The sequence below is a fragment of the Silurus meridionalis genome, chromosome 6 (genome assembly GCF_014805685.1).
Source record: "Silurus meridionalis isolate SWU-2019-XX chromosome 6, ASM1480568v1, whole genome shotgun sequence".
In the NCBI taxonomy this organism is placed as follows: domain Eukaryota; kingdom Metazoa; phylum Chordata; class Actinopteri; order Siluriformes; family Siluridae; genus Silurus; species Silurus meridionalis.
This window is the reverse complement of record NC_060889.1, coordinates 16,109,135-16,132,283: the sequence shown is the minus strand read 5'-3', so window position 1 is coordinate 16,132,283 and position 23,149 is coordinate 16,109,135. Positions and strand designations below refer to the sequence as shown.

The window sequence follows — 23,149 nt, the reverse complement described above, 5'->3', positions numbered from 1 at the left end:
AATGCACATGATAAAAATGGCACAAACATTTCATTATATTATAATTGCATATACCTTTTTTGCAACAACAATGTAAGTGCCTACAGAGTATAGCATAAATACCTTATAATTTGTTTTCATATATTTAGAAATAAATTCAGTTTATGCCTTAATTAATGAATTATGATTCTTTAAACAAGGCATTCTACATATGCTCTGTTTGAGCTGTAGAAACAGAGGGCAACCTCTTGGAGGGTTGAATGATGTGAACTAGAAGACAAAGAGACATTTTTAGGCTGGGGCAAAAAAAGACTTGTAGCCCAGAAAGAATAAGCATTTTTTAATGTTAATCCATTCCTTATAAAGCAATATCATGTGAACAAAAGGTGAATTCAATTATTTTTCTTGGTAGTAACTCTGGATGTATTTAAACAGTCTGAGCTTGACAATGTCTACACCAGCCAAGAGAAGCCAGTGGAGAAAGGAGCTCTGGCAATTTCCCAGGAACCATAGACTCTCTAAGAAAGTACTGATGAACTGCTGTCTGGTGAAACGTATCATCTCATGGGCCCAGCCTGTTAAAAAAGGTAATTATTTTTAGTAAAGGTTGTCCACAAAAGTGTCATTTTGTAATTGAGTGTAAATGGTAAGACAAAGAAAGGTTAACCTCAAACAATTGCTTTTTCTGGTCCTGGTAAACTGCAGTTTGGTTTAAATCTGACTTTCAGACTGAGGATTTGGTGAATTTCCAAAAATTTCCTTGGCAAAATATTTGATTTGATTCTTGACTCGATATTTGTAGCTCTGTATTGTGGCTTCTGCAATTAAGATCCTGTTTGAAGTTATATTTCAAAATTCTGATTTTTATTTGTCACAAACAGAGTTATATGCGGAATACAACTTACACTGACCAACTTGCACAAGCCAGTGCACTTTTAGTGCCGGTCTCAAGCCCGGATAAATGGGGAGGGTTGTGTTTGGAAGGGCATCCAGCGTAAAAACATGTGCCAAATCAAACATGCGGATCATGAATACGGATGAAACGCTCTGGCGACCCCTAATCGGAGAAGCCAAAAGAAGGTTTTAATATAAAAAATGGGTAATCTATTAAGCTGCCTTTAGGAAACAGTAGAAGTATTTATTTAATTATTCGCATGGGTTAAACTTGGTAACACTTAGCCAGCAATTAATTTAAACATATACTTTGTCATTGACCCCCTGCTGATTTGCAGATATCAAGAATATGCACCTAGACAGGAAACTTCAACATTATTCCTTTTATATATAATTGTAGAAAGAGCAATTTCATTATCATATGAAAACACATTACAGATTCATTAAATACTCATTTTCTCCACCTCTTAGCTTTCATTATGCATGCAACGTAATCATGATCATAAAAACTGCTGTAATTTAACAGAATTGTTGACATTGTGAGGCTTTTCCCAATTAGATGAATATTTAACAATTATAGTAAATATTTTCTGTACAAAGTCTCCAGGATAGTTTTTTTTCTCCAGTGATGTTTTATTGTCTCAGATTTTTTGGTAACATATCAAGCTGTGCATACTTTTCCATCTATTTAGCTTTTTTTAGAAAGGCCAAAAGGGTGAATGAACTATGGTTTATAGCTGCTATACCATAAGTAATAACACAGACTAAAGCATATCAAAAAAATTACAAAGCATTTAATGTAACTAAATGTTTACAGTTTATTAAGTTTATAAAGGTTTTAATACATAAAAAATGTGTAACTACAGACACATTGTGGTTTAAGAGGAAAAAACACCTTGGATAATGCATCACACAACCTGATATTAATTACTTTCCTCTTTATATGTCCTTTAGATCTCAATACTACTGTATATATACAGTATATCACAAAAGTGAGTACACCCCTCACATTTCAGCAACCATTTCAGTATATCTTCTCAAGGGCCAATTCAATAGAAATTAAACCTGGACATATTTTAGAGTAGTCAATGTGCTTTAGTGACTTACTGTCATCTGAATATAACTCAACATACAGCTATTATTGTCAGAATAACTGGCAAAAAAAAAAAAGAGTTCAAAGGAACATGTCAAAACTGTGTCCAAAGTGTCAATATTTTGTGAGCAAAATTACTATCTAGCACTGCCTTAATACCCCTGGGCATGGAATTCACCAGAGCTGCACAGGTTGTTGCAGGGATCATCTTCCACTCCTCTATAATGACATCACGGAGCTGCTGGATGTTAGACACATGGCGCTTCTCCACATTCCACTTCAAGATGCCCCACTCAATAGGGTTCAGGTCTGGAGACATACTTGACCACTCCATTACCTTCACCTTCAGCTTCTTCAGCAAGGCAGTTGTCATCTCGGCTGTGTGTTTGGGGTCATTATGTTGGAAAACTGCCATCCAGCCCAGTTTCTGAAGGGAGGGTGTCATGTTCTGCTTCAGAATGTCACAGTACATGTTGAAATCCATGTTTCCCTTAATGAATTGCAGGTCCCCAGTACCAGCAACACTCATGTAGCCCTAGACCATGATGCTACCAACACCATGCTTGACTGTAGGCAATAGGCAATTTTTTTGGTACTTCTCACCACACATACTGGACATCATCTGAGCCAAACAAGTTTATCTTATCAGACCACAGGACATGGTTCCAGGAAATTCATGCTCTTTGACAGGTTTCCTTCAGCAAAATGTTTGTGGGCTTTCTTTCTTTTCAGCTTCAGAAGATGCTTTCTTCTGGGATGACGGCCATGCAAACTGATTTGTAGCAGTGTGCAGCGTATGTTCTGAGCACTGACAAGTGGACCTTCCGCTTCTGCAACCTCTAAAGCATTGCTGGCAGCACTCGTGTCTGTTTTTTTAAGCCAACGTCTGCACCTGACACACAGCACGAGGACTCAACTCCTTTAGTCGACCCTTGCTAGGCCTGTTCCGAGTGGAAGCCATCTTGGAAAACCTCTGTATGACCCTGGCCACTGTACTGTATCTCAGTTTCACGGTTTTATCTTCTTTTAGCCTCTGCCATCTTTGTGGAGTGCAACAATTCTAATTCTCAACTCCTCAGAGAGTTCTTTGCCATGAGGTGCCATGTTGAACATCCAGTGGTCAGTATGAGAGAATTGTAATTAAAGCACCAAATTTTAACTGCTCTAATACAATATACACAAATTTGTATGGTCCTGTCAAGGAAACAAAAACATGAACGTGATGAATAGGACATATGGCTTTGCATGTTATGCATGTACAGCTGATAAAACTCAGGGTTTACTCATTTTTGTTGTTAGATATTTAGACAATAATGGCTGTATTTTGAGTTATTTTTAGAAGACATTAAATCTGTACTGCAATACAAGCTGCACATTGACCACTCTAAAATATATCCAACTTTCATTTCTATAGTATTGTCCCTTGAGAAGATATAATAAAATAATTTCATGAAATTTGAGGGGTGTAGTGTATGTTTACAGATACTGTATGTTTATATAAAACCTATACTTAAAAAACCCGGCTAACATCTCATATCTGATTTCCAGACAGATTTAAGTTGTTTGAAGATATTAAAGGCCTATACACATATACTGATACTGACATAATGGGAAGATTTTTATTTGTCTCTGTGTGCTTTCATGAGTGAAGTAAAACAGTTTGGGCTTTATGTGGGGTAACAGCTGTAATAAACCATGGTGCTGGGTGGGAATTTGCTGGACGCTGGTTGTAAATTTAGCATTTCCTATTTGTTAAATGAGTTAGAACAAGGCACAATCCATTAGCCAGATTGCAGTGGGAATGTGGAATGCTGTGGATGTGTTGTATTTATGGAAATATTCTTCAAGGCAGACTATATAAAGAAACAGCTGAATATAAGAATAAACTATTATAATTCCCCCCAAAATTGTCACATCAGGATTAACTGTACAAGAAAATGGATTGTACTGTTATGTTTGTATTTAAAGTTAGTGAAATTATGAGCTATATTATACTTTTTGGGTACTATGTAAACTGTAGGGGCAACATGACATAATATAACATATTACAAATATCAAATCATACCACAATACATAAATATGTTTAATGTATAATACGCATCACAATATATAATGTAACCTGTGACAGGCCATCAGTTTTAAACAGGATACTGTTCACAAATATTTATACAAACACTACATAGACAAAAATGTGTTACTCAAATTATATTTAATATATTTTTTGTCCATGAAAATTTAATAAATTATTCCCAATATTCAATTCATTTTAGAGTGGTTTTCTCTGGTGCACTACTGCTGCTGCCTTACTGAGTGTAAGTTAGAGGTTAGATGTTGTGTCCAATCAGATTCCAGCTGTCACATTGCCCTAAGACCAACAGAAATGAACATGGTGGTCTCTTGGTAGATTCAAGTGTATGCTGTTTGAAGCTGTTGCTTAACCAGTCAGACTGTCACTTGGCCACTCCGAGCCCCCCTAGTAGGAGTCCTGTCAGCATTTTCACCTCCTTTGATTGGATGGTCAGAGAATGGACTACTGAAACCCACGTCTGTCGCAAACTGAACGAGCTCAAATATGTACGTGTGGATTTACAAAGCTGTTTTTTTTTCCACAATGGCTGACAGAGGAGAAGAAATGATTTGGTCACATGGTCACTTCAAAACAGGTGTTAAGCTTTTTGATGAACTATTTATATTTTTACATTTTCTTTCCTGTAGAAACACAATTTGCCTTCATTTCAAAAAGAAAACCGTAATGCACAGACAAATGTGGAACACTCGGGGCCATTTTATAAGGTTAATATATTAATATTAGATGGTATGGAAGCAGTGCAGCTGTGGCAGCAATGAAAGGAGACTTTTTGAATTGTGTTTGGGTTTCTTGCCTCAGTAATGGTGTTCATTCTCACTGCATGAGGTCTGATGCAGCACACTTACATGACATTTAGAGGAGGACTGGTTTAGGTAGGACACCACTAAAGGCCTAGTTGTAAAATGTAAAGCACACCACTGAATGTAGTCAACAAACCTGCTGACAATAAAAAAAATAAAAAATAAAAAAATTGGTTAAATGTATTTAAAATAAAAAATAAATACATTTTATTTTAATACTAAAAAAATATTTCAGAAAAGTGCAACCGATCAAAACATAAATATATCTCTGAACGCTATGCACAGGTGTCACTTGCCAATAAAAATGAATAATTTATTAACCTGACATTTTGTGCAGACATAAAAATCCTTCTAGGTTGTATTTGCTTGCTATCGTCATCTTGGTCAGCTACTCAAATCAATATGGTCACTGCCTTCAATGCTTTTCATTTTCATTAACGTGAGGGGATGTAAATCCAGATTGAATGGATGAATGTGCTGTGCACATATTCATGTTTTCCCACAATTTTTCTCTTTGCTGTTATTCAAGCTTCTGCTCTCTGTAATGACAATGGTGTAGAAAGCTGCTGGGTCCATCACTGTATCAGGTGCTGTTGTCAAAATTCAGATGACTGAATGAGTTTGTTCATGATTATCTAATATTATCTTGTCTCCTGGCAAATATCCTCCAGCGTTTCTAGCTTTTGTTTCTGCTCAGTATTTGGATATGAATTTTCTGGTCACAAAGGGAAACGAATAGGGAAGATACTGTAAAGAAATAAAGAGTGAGACTTCTAGAGTTAAAAAGGTTTATTCATGTCAATTGGAATTAGCTTTTCAATATGTATGTCTATAAAAAATGATGGGAATAAGTCTATCAGTCTGAAAATGTTACCGTAGGCCTGAAGCCCATAACTCAGATTTAAACCAGCATATTTCTTACCAGCTTGCATTAATGCTGACACAGTATTGATCTGTTCACTGTTCTATGTCTTGCTGAATTTATGCTGCCATCAGTAGAGTAAATGACTGTGTGGTCAGTGGTCTGACCATTAGCTTGTTACTGATATAAATGTAGCATTTCTCATTTGTTAGATTTGTTAAGTGAATCTTTGCTTTTAAAAAGAAAGCCTCTGTTTGTTTTGAGCAGGGGTGCACACACTTTTTTCAGCATGAAAGCTACTTATAAAATGACCAAGTCAAAATGATCTACCTACTATAAAAAAACAAAAATCTATACCTTTTTTTTTTTAAATGTCATGTGATCCACTCACACTACCTTTGTGATCGACTGGTAGATCGCGATCGACGTATTGGGCACCCCTGGTTTTAAGGATACAAATCAAATCAAATCTAAATTTATTTGTCACATACACATACACATGTACAGAGTACAACATGCAGTGAAAAATGCTTTGTACAACTGTCCAACATTTAAGCATAAAATGAATAAAATTAAGGATAAAAAAATAAGGAAGATAAATAAAAAGTATAAACTATAAAAATATATGAAAATATATGTATATGCATGAGTGAGTATGGCACAAATTTTTTTTTAGAAGGTTTCAGAATTTATTGATTTGATAACTTTTCTGCATTAAGAAACAGATAGCTGTGAACATTTGCTGATACACAAGCTTGGAAATAAAACTGAGGGATTTTTGTTCACATTTGTTTGATGTTGCTATAGATTTACTTCCATTCAATGGCAAATCTGTAATAATATTTCATCCTAGAAGAGTGGGCATTTAATTGATTCCACAAAGTTTTATCTTTTCTTATTCAATTGCAAATGTTTCATTTTTTTTTTGTATTTTTGTGATTGTGATTAACCTGTACTAAAACTCCAGATGTTCAAGATCTGCCAAGTTATTAAAAAATACATTTTATAGTGAAGCTCTAATAGTGTGAAAACATAATGTATGTATTTGCTTGCATATTAAGTTTTGATACAGTAGTTTTACTTACATCACAATATCACAAAGATTTGAAATTCATTAGAAAAGACACATTGCTGCATAATGATGCAGCGGAGAAGAGTAAACCGGTGTCACCTAGCTACCCCACTAGCACCTGGGTCAGTAAGAGTTCACTTGCTCAGAGGTGCAGTCACAGACAGGTCATGTCTAACAATCCAGAAAGCAACCAAGGATTTAGCAATCTCACTATGCTTTATTTTGATATGGCATTTAACTCTGAGTGACTCAGTATAACACATAAACTCACCAGAAGAGGGTGCTGTATCTCTTTGCATAACCGACTCCTTGAATATAGAGGCTTTAGCAGAATTTTATGGAAACAAAACACACACTGAATTGTATGCCTGTCCATAATAGGACACCACACACACACACACACACACACACACACACACACACACACACACACACACACACACACACACGAGATCCCAGAGGCCTGCATTATAAAGAAATGAGGAGAACATGCAAACTCTATAGACATATACAGTAACCCAAGCTCTGTAGATATACTTACCGAAATATCAATTGTAAATCTAGAGTAAGTGACTTTTTCCACTAGGTGGCACTAAAGTAACAGTATTGCAACGAATCCTGCAGTGTACACATATGTGGTTAACATACATCATTTACAGTTATCTTACTGTTTTATGTTACTTGACCCTGATAACCTCATCATGTGTAAAATTTAAATTTAAGATTCAGGAGTTTATTGAGTACAGGAAATATTTTCTTGCACCATACAATGACATTTTTACTCTGAATCCTCCAAGCACGCTATGACATAAATCAAGGACATAAAGAAAACAAAAAAGGCACAAGACATAAATAACAAATGCACAAAGTTATGAGGAAGAGGTGGGTCCATGTATAATGTGTGCAATGTAACTTTGTAGAAAGTTTTGTACGTCGCTCTGGATAAGGGCGTCTGCTAAATGCCACAAATGTAAATGTAAAAACATATCCTGCAGAAGTAGATTGGGTTCATGTTGGTATTCCCATGTGTATCCTAGGTGTATGTGTGTGCAAAATATGCAGAAGTAGTCTGAGAATGTACAGAAACAGAAGTTTGTTCTAAAAAAAAAATTATTTACAAAATCCAGCAGTGAATAGTGTTTACTTATAAACTGTATATAGACATAAGTAGTGTAAAGAAAAACACATTATATTATGTGATTTAAAACTTTTTATTTAAAATGTGGAAGGCAATCTAAGAACATTGCAGCATTATTTGAAATACTTTGGATTCTTCACACAGTTAAACATTAACATTCTGGTGTGAATTCAAGGGCCCCTGACTATTAGTCTTTAGCCTCAGACCCCATCTCCAAGGCCTGTACTGATGATAAACGACCTCTGTGTGCTGATTACACTCAAGGCGCAGTATGAATAAATGATGATGGCATGAATATGGAGATATCAGTGACAGCACTGTTGTCATTTGGTCTCAGTGACTAGATTGGCACAAATATTCCCGTATTAACCAGGTATAACTGTACATTAATAGTGTGTGCAATATTTGCAAAATAGATGTATTATTCCTTGTAAATGTTTCCTCACTTTGGAATAAAGGGCAAATAATTAGTCATAAGAATATAGTAGAGATGAGGAAAACAAATGACATATTAAAATTCTTTTTAGGAACAACTGTATAAGCTCATGGTACATTTCACACTTACAGCGTGTAGTTCAAGTGTGGATAATGTACTATAATTGAAGAAGATTGCATGGGAATTGCAATGGGTGAAGCCTCTGTAAAATGATCACTCACTAGTTGGAATTGTGATCTTAATGCTCTCAGGCAAAATTGGCCATATTTTAGCCACAAATCAGTTGCATAATTCAGCCAATGGATTAACTACATCACATTTATCTAATGTACTCATACTACAAAAGAAATATGAAAAAAACATGAAAGTGCAAGTCATGAAAAAAAGGTTTACAAATTAATGGTTATTAACGATAGTATACATATTATTCAGAGATTATTAGCATATTAAAAATGTACACGCATACCACAAATGTAAGTATGTACTTAATTCTTAAGAACACACTTGTTAATTATGTATGCATGAAATATTGCAAAAAAAAACAAAAAAAAAAAAACAGAAATATACTTCCAAAGGCCAGTATGTTTTTATTTCAAAAGATTTATTCTGCCCACTATACATACTTTGCAATGCAGCAGAAATGCAGAACTAAAGTGCAGTGGCTTGAAAAATTAGCAACATGTACAGTATGTACAAATATTAGAAAATAAATAAAAACTAAATTACTAATTATTATGAATGTCTAAGCTATATATGAACAAAAGTATGCATAATAGACTTAAGTATGAATATCAAAATTTAAGTGCATATGATTGTTTATGTATGCATGAATATATGCAAAATGATATACAGTAGTAAGATTTTCAACTGATATTATGTAAAACACTGATTTAACACTGATGTTTCACATATTTCCGTTCTAAGTGATGCACATAATTTTAGATTTTTAAGGATGTATACTTAAAGTACAAACAAAATGTAAAAGTAACTTTACAAAAATTATTCAAAATAAATGTATAAAAAAATGTGCTACAAAAATGCAAATACATTTTCCAGTGGGTTCATGGATCACCACCAAAACAATCTCTGCATAGCACTGAACCAGCAACTGCTGGAACATTAGGCAACAGCTCGATCCACTATACCACAGATGGCGTTTGCAAAAGTTAAAAGAACTCTAAGGATTAAATGACTAATAAGTTTGGCCTGATTTGATACACAATTTATTAAGCATAAAAACCTGAAAGTGTAAATCTTAAAAAAAACAACAACACTGTATGTAAACATAGCAAAGAACAAGTATGCTAAATTTGCACATAAATTAACTATTAAACCTAAAAAAGTTATAAAAACTTGAGAAATATGTATCAAAATGAGACATTTAAGTATGCATTTAAAAACAATTATATATATATACCATAATGTTGAATATGCATTATAAAGTGCAACATAAATGCAGTTACATTTTCCAGTATGTTCAGGAAACATCATCAAACCAATCTCTGCACTGAACCAACCCCTGCACAACTCAGAGAATGTAATTCTTTACACATAGAAACCTTAACATGCAATCAATAAAGTTAAATATCTAAAAATAAGTATATTAAATATATTATATTGAGAAAAAAAATGTATAGAGAAATTTCCCCACTGTGGGACTGTCATGGTTAGACCAGGTGGCAGAAACCCGGAGTAAAACAGAATGTATTTTTATTTTCCAAACATACACACGCGAGAGCTTGAGAAGAGACTGTTGCAAAATGGTACACTTAACTGAGTGCTTCCATAGAAGCATAGCCAGGAGCATGGAAGCACAAGGAACCAGAGAGGTAGGAAGTCCAATTGATCTATGGTCGTAACTAGTAGATCAGACCATGAGTGAAGGGGGGAAAAGGACCTCATAGAGGGGACAGGTAAATGGGGAACAGGTGTAGGTGATTAGTAGGAGGAGGACAGGTGTAGCTGATTAGTAGCAGGGAGAGGCTGAGTGAGAGTGTGAGCCTTGGAGGGAGGCATGGCTGGTGTTTCTCTGACATTACCCCCTCCTCCAGGGGTGGCTCCTGATGCCCCAATCTTACCTTTGCCAGGTGGGCTAGGGCACTCTGAGGAAGGCCTCGCAACCCATTCATTTAAAAAAAAATTTATATAAGAGATACTTAACAAGGGATACATACAAGACTGATAAAATATACTCACATTATTCAGTGTGTTTGTATTATATAAGATTTGACTTAAATACAGAAGCAGTATTTTTGTATGGCTGCCAACAATGTAGAGAACAATGATGTTTACTGAATATTTTATTAAATGCACAAATAAACAGTGATAAATTTAGTGGCGGGCAATGCATTTGGTACCTCTGCCTTCAGTGAGGACTTACAAGACTTAATCCACCTCTTAATACCACTACTATCATGTCGCAATTATAGAAACCATCAATACTATACAAAAACGCAATACAACAACACATATCATTATAGAAAGAGAGGCATTTCACATATGGAGGGTGGATACTATTTTCCTAAAGCAAGAAACCCAGTTAAGACAACTCCAAACCTCTACACTACAACCACAACTGTGCACCTACATCATCTGGAGCAGTTCAGAATCAATATTTGTCTAATAAGATGACAAAAACATTAAAGATTTTAATAAAATACAACCTATGCACCAGAGATGCAGAATCATAATTTGCACCGCTCCTCAGAGGCTGTACGCCAGTGGTACCACTCGTATTCACTGGTCTGGAAGTGATGAACAAACCCTTTCCCAGGCTGAGACAAGCTAGCTTCTCACGATGTCTAGCTTTTCTTGAAAATGTATTTTTAAGTATGTCCGAGTCTAAATAAATTTTTATTTCCCAGTAGGTGTAAAAAAAAGTCTAACTCTTATGTATTAATGTGTGCAGAGCTACACACGTGTTTTGCCAGTCGAACTTGGCTGTAACAGTTTCCTTCTGACCAACCAATCAGAGGATGGACAAATGCTGAAGCTATTCTGGGCCAGCTAGCTAGGCGAATCTTACCTTTCTGGTTGGTTAAAGAAACAGAGTCGTTACTAATATTCTTCATGACCAAAGAGTACGGTGGCCGAGAAGTGCAAAACACATTAACAAATCAGAAAACAAATTAACAATTTAGAAAACACTAACAAATCTGAAAACACAATCACAATTCAGACAATCCAGAAAAGGTAGGTAAAGTTAGTGAATGGAACACTTACTGATTATTGGACGAGACACCTGCCATTCAAAATATACACAGGAAGTACAACAGTCTTTTTATTTATTTATTTATTTATTTATTTATTTATTTATTTATTTATTTATTTTATTTATATTAAGCAATTAGCCATAATACAAACAACGTGGCAATAACAAGTACAATTTACATTACAATACACATAACAGGTGCATGGAAATACAAATATATACATAAATACACGTTCCTGTATGTGTTGAATGACAGGTGTCTCGTCCAATGATCGGTTCTATTCACAAACTATATTTACTTTTTCTGCTTTGTCTGAATTGTCGTTGTGTTTTTGGATTTGTTATTTTGTTTTTGGATTTTTGATTTTATTTTCAGATTTGTTATTTTGTTTTTGCGTTTGTTATTTTGTTTTCCGATTTGTTCATGTATTTTGCACTTCTCGGCCAACGTAAAAGAGCCAGCAGTATTAACTTTGGTGCCCTGGGCAGATTAGATGCCCAGACATGGCAGCACATAGAGGCTGTAATCTGATTGGACAAAAGATCTGACATAAACATACACGTACGGGAAGCTGTGCAGCCAAGAGAAACACTATGAAATGAATAGAATAAACCGTTGGGAATAAATTAATAAAATTTCATGGATTAAATATTATGTAGGTGTAGGTCAGTGCTTCTGATAGTGTTTAGGCCAGCAGAGAAGGCTTTGCTGGCCCTGACCACCCACCACTGGATACATTTTATTTAAATTATATTAAATTGCACATTACGTTTCTAAGGATTCAGCTAATACAGAGAATACATAGAGGTCTTCAAGCATAAAAACATTGAAATACAGATCACTTCTTTGTATGCAAAATAATTTATAAATAAGTATGAAAACTTAAAAAATGCTATGTATACATAAACTTTAAATATGCACACTACAATTTGAGGTATCTATGTATGAAAAACAAGTATGCATACTAGAAGGTCAAGTTTGCATATCCAAATATTTCAGTATTCACAATTATTTAAGTATATATACCAAAAGTTTAAGCATTAACCCAAATTACTGTTTAAACATCTCACACACACACACACACACACACACACACACACACACACACACACACACACACACACACACACAGATAGAGAGCGAGAGAGCATGAAGAGTAAGAATACAAGTCTTGTTCCTCTTTTTAGGTAACCTACTTTGCCCATATTTCCGTATTCCGCTCGTGATCTAGCAATCTATAAATAGTGACATATTAATATAGGGTATAGTGGAACCTGGCCATTTTCAGTGACTGCAGGCAGACACCACTCTCATACTTAAAATGTGTTGTTTATACACACCAATGCCTCACCACATTTCTCATTATGTTACTGTCACTCACTCATTGTAGCCACAGTTATTATAATATATGCTACCTGGATCTCATAAAGAACTGTTAACAGCTGGGCCTTCATTTATAGGATAAACATTTAATCAGCATTTTGAAGTAAAACACTGTATGCAGCATAATGCATCTCATTTTTCAATCTTTTAGAAATGTTGTGTGTAACTGCTGTGCCAAACCAAAGTGAATTATTTCTACCTGATTTATGAAGGTTTCTGAAAAGGTTTTGCTTTGTTCTCACATGTGCATGTTCATCATCCTTGTGTGTGTTCCTGATACACCTCATTTGCAACAAAATGAACAATCAAAATGAACGAAATGAACAATCATGGTGAGTTATTTACGTCTATGGCAATAGAAATGTTTAACAAAACACACCAGCAGCAAACGACAACAATAACAGGAAAGAAATAACGATTTACAATTTGGTAAAATGAAATATTGGTTTATGGTTAACAGCTTTGCACAGACAGACCTGTACTTCAATTATAATATATAATTATATTTCTTTTGTCATAAAAAATTATAAATTTTATTTGTCTTAATATGTGTTTGTGTTGGCTAACTTAATTTGTTTTTAGATCATTAAATCAATGAAAATAATGCAAAATACTATTTTTCATGACCAAATTTTCAATGTAGCCCAGATTTCTTTGTCACTCTATATACTGCTTGTTATTTAACATAAGGATTAAAAAAATTTAAATACTCTGATCGATCAAGAAGCCAAAGACTGAGAACAAACATGAAAAAAAAAAGAGAATTGTAAAGGGTGAATATATATACACAAGTAGAAAAAACAGCATTCGATATTTAAAATGTACAGTAATCCATGCAAATGATAAGATTGCATGTCACTCAACGAGTAGTTTATATATTATTTAGTCTTCTGGTGTAAATGCTTATATGAATGATTTACAAATACTTGCTCAGTACATCCAAGGTTTATTTTAATATCTTACACTTTAATATTACACTATGAACAGTCAGTGGATATGAGTTGAGCCTTTAAATAATGGCCTGTTAAGCCCAGGGGACTCACTGGTTAAGATTTTTTAATTACTGTATTGTGGTTGGCAGAGGTGTTTACGCCACTTTACACAAAGGTAGGAAAAAAGGGATTTAATGTAATGATTCCAAAAATTTCTAATTACATTTAAAATTTTAAATTTCTCATAGAACAGTAAATAACAGCAACTCTTTGTATGTACCATATTATAGCAGCATATTTGTGATGTATCCCAACATGGTTTATTGCTTTCACTTATGCTACAAATGTGCATTAATTTAAAGTTAAGTGAAACTTGCTGCGGTCTTGTAGGTTTTGCTAATTGTATGCTAAAAATGGGTCTGATTTTTTTTTTCCTTTTCTATGTGCTAACCTCAGGGCAAAGTTTCCCAGCAGGAGCAAGATCATTTAAGTCTTAAAAATACCGTATTGAACTCAAGCGAAGCGAACACGCACATTAAAAAAAACACAAACACAAACTTCGTTATGAACGTAAGAGCCGCATGAAACCAGGCAAAGAGCCGCATGCAGCTCGAGAGCCGCGGGGTGACCACCCCTGTTCTAAGGCCTTCAAAATTATGAAAGTGTTCTTGACTTTAAATTAGTATGAGTTATAATTACAGTTTTACAGTCTCCATGGATGCAGGAATACAGAAGTGTGTGTGTGTTCTTGTTTACTCAGCACCCTGGCATGCATGCTAGAGTTAGGACAGACTGCTATGAATAATTAATTAGACGGGTTGTTTACCATTGATTACACTGCCTCATCAACAATTACAACACTGAATGAATGTTTTCAGAAGATTAATGATGATTGTATATTGTACACAAGTTCATACAGTTTACTTATAGATGGTTCCAGATGTTTCTCATGTACTGCCTTAAGTCAAAACATTAGTATTTACATAGTATTAAATACTTATTTCTTATATTTAATTGGAAGTAAAGAAATATGAAATGATTTAGCAAAAACAATATATTTTAATGTAATGTTGTCCTGTAACTGTATACTTATACTGAGTTTTATTCTGCTTACACCACATCAATTTGCTAGCATTTACAATTGTATAATATCACATACATTTCCAACAGTTAGAAAAACATTTAATAATCTTGATTTTTTGTAGAGTGTCTATCATACAATTGAATTCCACTGTCTCAGCTGGAGACATGAATAAATACATGTACTTTTTTCTACAGAGTGCACCATGTGAATAGATCCAAAAGGAGCCGTCTCTTACCAAGCTTGACACAATCTCTAATAGAATTTCCAGGCCAGTGTCTGCACAGTATTTCCTTGTGAACACTGGATGGATACCTTGGTGTATTTCCTTCTTAGCAGTATGTGATGAGACTTCTTTCAGATGTTATAGGTTTTCTGGGATTAGACTGTAAAGATGGTGTTTGCAAAGGTCATCTCCTTTCTATCGGAATGACGAAGCTGTTAAGTATGTGGTAAGTCAGATAAGTCTGATGAATGATTCTAAAGGCAGCAATAAGGTATCATTTCTTGCTGAAAACTCACTGCCCTCTGTATTGGATACAAATGAATCAAATTAAATTAAAATCAAATACAATTTTATTTGTCACATACACATACATACAGACTCTGACTTGTAGTGAAATGCTTGTTACGACTGTCCAACATCAAAACTATGAATTAACACATGTGGAATTATATATGGAATTATATACATAACAAAAAAGTGTGAAACAACTGAAAAATTTCGTATTCTAGGTTCTTCAAAGTAGCCACCTTTTGCTTTGATTACTGCTTTGCACACACTTGGCATTCTCTTGATGAGCTTCAAGAGGTAGTCACCTGAAATGGTCTTCCAACAGTCTTGAAGGAGTTCCCCGAGAGATGCTTGGCACTTGTTGGCCCTTTTGCCTTCACTCTGCAGTCCAGCTCACCCCTAAACCATCTCGATTGGGTTCAGGTCCGGTGACTGTGGAGGCCAGGTCATCTGGCGCAGCACCCCATCACTCTCCTTCTTGGTCAAATAGCCCTTGATGCCTTCAGTGTGACTCTACAATTTTCATAGTCATGAAAATAAAGAAAACTCTTTGAATGAGAAGGTGTGTCCAAACTTTTGGTCTGTACTGTATATACTATCAAATATATACACAAGATTTAGACAGAAAGAGATGGGTACAGTATGTATATGAGATAGATATTGACAGTAAAATATTACAGATATTGCCAGTGTGACTATCACTGAAGTGTTCATGTGCTGGTATTAAAGTTACTCTGTTCCAGTCCAGTGTTCACAAAAATAGTCTATATTCAATCCAAATGTGGTACTGATTTAATTCATTTCCAAAGCTTTCAAGTAACTTTAGTTTTACGACGTTAGTGACTGCAAAATTGCAGTCAGAGTCATAATGCATAATGACTCTGATATCTGGAATCTTAGCTGATCCTGTGTCTTGTGGAGATGATTGTTTAGATTTCTAAGACAGAATGGCTCTGGTGTTTTGGTTGAGACTACAGTCTGGTCTGAGGGAATGTAGGTCATCACACAACTCCAGTCCTGCCACAAAGGTTCAGCTAAACAAATCAGGCCATCAAAAACTATGTTTGCACCAGCTGGCCATTTTCAGTGTGGATTTTGCATGCTCTGTTTTGGCAGGTATGTCCATTTATACCTTTTAAGCAACAAAGATAAAACAAGATTTGCTGTTTCTTTTCTTTTTTTTCTTTTTTACCAAATCTCAGCTAGAATAAATACACAAAACACAGATGAATCTTTATTTAACAAAACAGTGGATGACCTTAAAGGAGTGGATTTCTGTCCTATTATATATTTTTATTCTTTGTAATCAGAAACAGACAGTACAGACTTATATATGACACTGCTGAGCAGATTTGTTTAGAAGAGGAATATCTTCAGGCTAAGACTTAAAGCATTGATGCAGTTTTACCCAAAGATCTAAGTATTGGACAATAATAAGGAAGTTTGTGGAAAACAAGATCAATGAGTCAATGAAGCAAAATGCAGTTTGAGAAAGCTACAGTATGGCCAGAATTATGTGGACACCTGACCGTAACACCCATGCATGCTTTTTGAACATCCCAATTAAGACTGGTTGTCTAACATGAAGGTGATGCAATAATTCAATGTTCCATGTATTATCCCTCCACAGTACAGATTATTACACTCTCTAAAGCACACATCATGCAAAGGTAATTAAATGTGCTTTATTACTAACCACTTGAACTGTGCTATTAAAAGTGCTATGTGCTGGGTCCTGTTGTATATCCAGTTTAATCATAACCAGATCCCTGATCATGACAAACACAGCTGGCTGCTATAAGAGGTGGCACCTTCTTGGATGTTAACAAATCCATCATCACTTATTTTTAATAGATTTGCTATCTTTGCATCATAGACATTTTACATTAACAGTGTAAAATGACAGAGAGTGGTGCATCTTATAATAATATTATATACATTTCTGGATTCTGAGAGCAGTCTAAACAATATTTGCATAATTTGTTTAGCCCTTAGTGTTTTTCTCAATTCTTAATAATGATTGTTAATATTCTCTATTTGTTGATTCAATTGTAATAATAACTGCAGTATGTATGCTTCTCAATTAAATTTATTTCCAGTAAAAAGAAAAACGTTCCTGTTTATATATTGAATTATTTTTTTCTTTAAATGGATTTCATTTGATATACTCTATTTATTTCAACTTGAAGGTCACCTTGTCCAATATACATCCCCATTGCATCGGCCTTCCCGTCCATTGGTTTTTAATTTCCCAAGATAAGTAATAAATGCAGCAAAGCATCTGCATAACAGGTGTAATCAAATACCAATACGTTACATCAGGAAGGCTGTCTGAGTGTGAGGCAAAGCTGTGCCATTACTGGGAAGGTCAAACTTTTAGCAATGTCATAGTATTTACAGCTTTAATTCCCTTAGCTGTCAGATGAAGCAACATCTCCATTGCTGCGATGACAGGCTCATTTGAAGAACTGAGACATGATCTGTGCCATAGTGTAGTGCATAGCTGCTAAACACTGGGGCCATCCCTTGGGCTTCTATTCTCAGTCTGGCAACCTGTAATGCCGATGCCTTGCACACGAATAGCAGGCAGAAAAACAGGTGTTGTGTTTTGGTAGCACTGCTGGATGTCTAAACAGCATTATTTTATGCATATGTTTAAATATGGGCTCAACTGTTTGCCACTTTCACTAATAAATTAGCCAAAGAGTTACTGAAATCTGCAGTAGACTGTAATGGCCTATGAAATCCCTTATGTCAAACACAAGTGCACTCGTTCATCATAGTTGCATAAAAGATATAAGTAGGACAAAAAAGGAAACGTACTTGATTGTTATATAAAGCTGAATAAGGCTAAAATCAGGGAGAAACCCTTTCTAACTTATTCAGGAGATAGTTAAAGGGTTATAATGTGTTTTAATTAATTTTTATAGTCTGATTAGGATGAAGTCAGCTTTACTTAAAGCATTATTTTGAAATACTGTTTATATTTGAGCCTGAATCCATAAACAAATCCTTATTTGATTAAAAGAAAAAATGTAAAGAAATTAACCAGATGTTTTATTGATGATATGAAATTGGTTAATAGCTGCATAAACAAAACACTTCATTGCATCCAAGCATGTTGCCCAGTAACACTTCACATCCCAGTCAGAGCTTCAAGGTGACCTTTTGTATGCAAATGTGCTTATTATTAAAATGAAGTACTAATGAGGTGATAAAGAGCTCAAGCCTGTGCTGATTTACATTTAGCTTTTGATACTAAACTCCATTGCTTACATTTTATTATGAAGTTCCTGAAATTGATTAACAATGATTTATTGTTATTGTATTGCAATTATGCACTATCTACTACTACAGACGTGTCCTAATTATTTGTGACATTGAGAATAAAATGTATTTTGTTTAACTGAAAAATCTAATGTTTTATAAGCGTGTTCAAAGATTATGCTCAAATTTATCCACAGTCCAACCTCCATTTGATTTGATTTTCAAATTTGTCAACTTCGAATTAGTAAGGAAATGTAAACATTTTGTATACCTATTTGATGTGCATAACCTTTTTGTCAAGCACATGTCATCAGCAGATTAGTGATTTCCATAACTTCTAGTCTAGTTTTCTCCATAGTTTCCTTGTCTTTGTGAAGCCACACCATTTGGCCAACTAAATTCACAGGTCAAAAAGAACAAACCCTATTCTTTTTAGATAATGTGTCCAATTCTGGGAATACTCTGAACGATTTGGAATGATGAGTGCACTTTTCCAGTGTAGGAAACAGTATTTAATATCTTTCTTTGGCCAGAGGGGGGAAAAACAGAGTGTTTGGTTTTAGCTGAGCACAGAGCTACACTATCTTGAGAAATGATAGATAGATAGGCCATAGTTATTATCACTGTTCATAGCCTTGAGGTCCTTGTTACAACACCACAATAATCTCTCTCTCTCTCTCTCTCTCTCTCTCTCTCTCTCTCTCTTTCTCTTTATCTCTCCATTAAGCTAAATCTATGCACGCTTTCCTTGACACTCCTATTTTATGTACCATTGCTTATAATGAATTTGAATTAGTTTTTTTAATAAACACGCTCACTCTAATATACAGTAAGTCTAAACAACTGTAATATAATCACAGAGAGTGAAGATCTTATTGTGAGATTTTTTATTTTTTTTTATTTTTTATAAGTAATTGATCCATCCAATACACAACATACATTCATTTACTGTAAGACCAATATAAATGAAAAAAAAAATGCTGTAAACTATGATGACAACCAATCATGTGCGCTGCACATGAAAAATTATTGTGGTCATTTTCAGATCAGGGATTTAGGTTTCTTTACAGTAAGTAAAAGAAGAGCACAAATATTTATCAATTAAATCAATTATTCTATATAGGCCTTCAAACTATATTTAACATGAATCCATACCTTGAGGTTAAACTAATGTAGAGTGAATATAGGTTTTATTACAACTTATAAATGATTTGGGCAGTTTACAACTAGGCCTTCAATGGTGTCCTATCTGAATCAATCCATCTCTTATGATTATGATTATGATTATGATTATAATGCCAGGGCTATAGAAACCATCAATATTTCACAGAAATGCAGTATAACAGAGCGCTGCATCACAGACAGTGAAAATAAATGCCATTACTAAAGCAAGAAACATAATTTACACAATTTAACACAATCTCATTAAATGACTGCATTTGGCCATTGTGGAATGAAAATTAAACCGCTATCAAAGTCACACAAATAATCTGAGCTTGTGCAGTTTGATACAGATGCAGTTTGCTAGTTCTGATTAGTGAGATCTCTGACCATCCAATCAAAGGATGTGAAAATGTCAAAGAATTGTGTACCTGATAGTCGAATAAGTTGAATTGGTTGAAGCAACAGCTTCATGATAATGTACTTTAAGCTGCAGGTACCTGCACTGCTAATTGTGACGGCCTTACGGCAGATTCCTCTGACTCTGGCAACACATGATGTGACAGCTGAAATCAGATTGGATAACTTTGAAAGCTTTTGTAGACTAGATTTTTTTGGGGTGCCAATTGGCTCAGAGTTTGTAGCCTATAACTAAGCTTCACACGAAAGTATGGAGAAAACCATGCTGTGAAGACGAGAAAAGCTGAAGAATCGCCAGAAGAGGAACAAAGGCAGCGAACTGTGTTAGCCTCATATATATATATATATATATATATATATATATATATATATATATATATATATATATATTATTCATATATGTGTGGTATTCATATACATATACACACACACACACACACACACACATACACACACACAGTGGTGGGCCGTTAGCCTTCTCTGCTGGCCTAAACACTATCAGAAGCACTGACCTACATTTACAACATAAATTATTATATTTGTTCATTACAATTTATTAATTTATTCCCAACAGTCTATTCTCCTAATTTCATAGCGTTTCACTTGGCTGCACTGCTTCCAGTATGTGTATGTTAGATTATTTGTTCAATCAGACTTCAGCCTTTTGTGCTGCTAAATCAATCTAATCTTCCCAGGGCCTTGAGAATCAGTAGTGCTGGCCGATGTACCTTAAACTATATTAGCAATGGGACTGGTTCTTTAACCAATTAGATTTCAAAATTGCCCAGAATAGCGTCAGCTTTTTTCGTCCTCTGATTGGGCAGTCAGAACAAAACTGCTCAACAGCCCCGAAGCTAGCCAGCTTGTCTCAGCTCGGGAAAGGGTTTGTTCGCCACTTTCAGACCAGTGCCTTTGAGCGGTACCACTGGCTTACAGCCTCTGATGAGCGTTGCAAATGATCCTGCTGGGAATGCCTGTTATTGCAAGTGATCGACTTGGTGTTTGGAGTCACAGAGGGTTAGCAAACTTGAGTTGTCTAACCAAGGCAGGAGGATGGGTTTTGTCTATAAATAATCAGCATCTCTGGTGAGTAGATTGTATTTTATTTATATTTTGTATGTTTTTGTCATGTTATTAGACAAATATTGATTCTGAACTGCTCCAGATGATGTAGGTGGCACAGTTGCGGTTGTAGTGTAGAGGTTTGGAGCTTGCTTTAGTAAATTGGTATTCACCCTAAATATGCGAAATGCCTCTCTCTTTCTGTAATGCTACACGTTGGTTTATTTCATATTTGTATAGTATTGTTGCTTGCTATAATTACAATGTGATAGTGGTGGTATTAAGAGGTTGATTAAGTCAGTTAAGTCCCCACTGTAGGCCCAGGTACCAAATGCACGGCCCGCCATATATATATATATATATATATATATATATATATATATATATATATATATATATATATATATATATAGCATATTAATATATTGCCGCCATTTTGATTTTCGTTTATCTCGATCATCGGTTATCTCGATGCTTTTTGGCGACCCCCTAGGACATCGACATAACTGGTTCCACTGTATATATATATATATATATATATATATATATATATATATATATATATATATATATATATATATATATATAATTACTATTAGTATTCATTACTATTAAATTAATATTACTATTTATTAGTATTAGTTTTGCTATTGAAATATTTTACAATAGATAGTTTGAGGGTGGATCTGGTTAAACACTTAAATTTGTCTTTGTTTATTTTGTCTTTATTTAACTAGTATTTATTTCATTCATTATATTTAGATGAACCCTGTTTTGAACCCTTTCATGTTATGTTGGAAGAAAGTGCAATTCTGTGTAACACTCTGCTAGACAAGGAAAGAGGGATCTGTCATGAGACTTCTAACAAGTGATCTGTTAGGTACCATAATTACCGGCACAATTCTCCATCAACACTGGGTTTTCTGGCTTAGACCTGCAACCGTAAATCTTTAAATAAGAGATTCCCAAAGTTTTCTCTATAAAGGGCCAAACGTGGTTGAAGGTCATGGACCAAAAAAACGTTGCATTATACCAAATATTATATTATAATTAAAGTTGCATTGTTTTTTTATTTATGGTTTCTTTTTTAATTTAATTTTAAATATGAGCTCAAATTGAATATTTAGTTGATTGTTTAATACAGTTGTTCAGTCACCTCTAATTTCAGAGAGGGTAAAAAAATATACTACAAAGTGCTAACATACAGATTTGTCTATTTGTGTATATTTCAAATTAGTACTATTAAATGACTTCACAAAGTAATGCCTTTTGAGAAAATGACCACAAACTTATTAGGATTAGGTTGTGCACCATGGTATCTGACATTTTTATCAGCCCTTTACATCTTGCATATCAGGATAATTGCCAAGAATTTAAAAGGAAGGCTGCTGCATGTGATTTTATTCCATAAACTTATGTCTGATGCATTTGGATTTCATATGGTTCTTGCCCTGCCTTGGGATTCATTGGGTTTGTAGTAAACAGCTGGAGGCCAAGCTATTTTTTGAGTCACTGATGACTCTCTGCATAGTCTGGCGGACACTGAACGTTTGCCTCAGGGATGTTCTTGTCCAGCTGTTCCTCAGCTAAGGCTATAAAAGGTCTGGCATCAGCTGTGGTGCTACTGAGCAGCCTAAGACTGCAGATTAAACCTCTGACCCATTTCTACTACAAGTATTACATTCCAAAGTTGTTTTTAATGAAATCAAATTAAAGGTTAAAAATGTTACATTTTATATAGCTTTCAATTTACT

The 23,149-nt window shown here is 34.7% G+C and overlaps 1 protein-coding gene across 3 annotated transcripts in view; it reads left to right on the top strand.

Moving 5' to 3' along the window:
* The window catches only part of kcnip4a (potassium voltage-gated channel interacting protein 4a), a 161,281-nt gene that overhangs the window by 14,736 nt on the left and 123,396 nt on the right, over positions 1-23,149 (top strand). Inside the window, exon 2 of one of the 3 annotated variants that reach the window (XM_046851427.1) lies at positions 415-566. The exons of 1 other annotated variant lie outside the window; for it this stretch is intronic. In XM_046851427.1, coding sequence (XP_046707383.1) covers positions 415-566 — 152 coding nt within the window. Of the gene's footprint in view, positions 1-391; positions 567-23,149 lie in introns of all 3 variants that reach the window. One more of the 3 variants, XM_046851428.1, reaches the window with a different exon arrangement.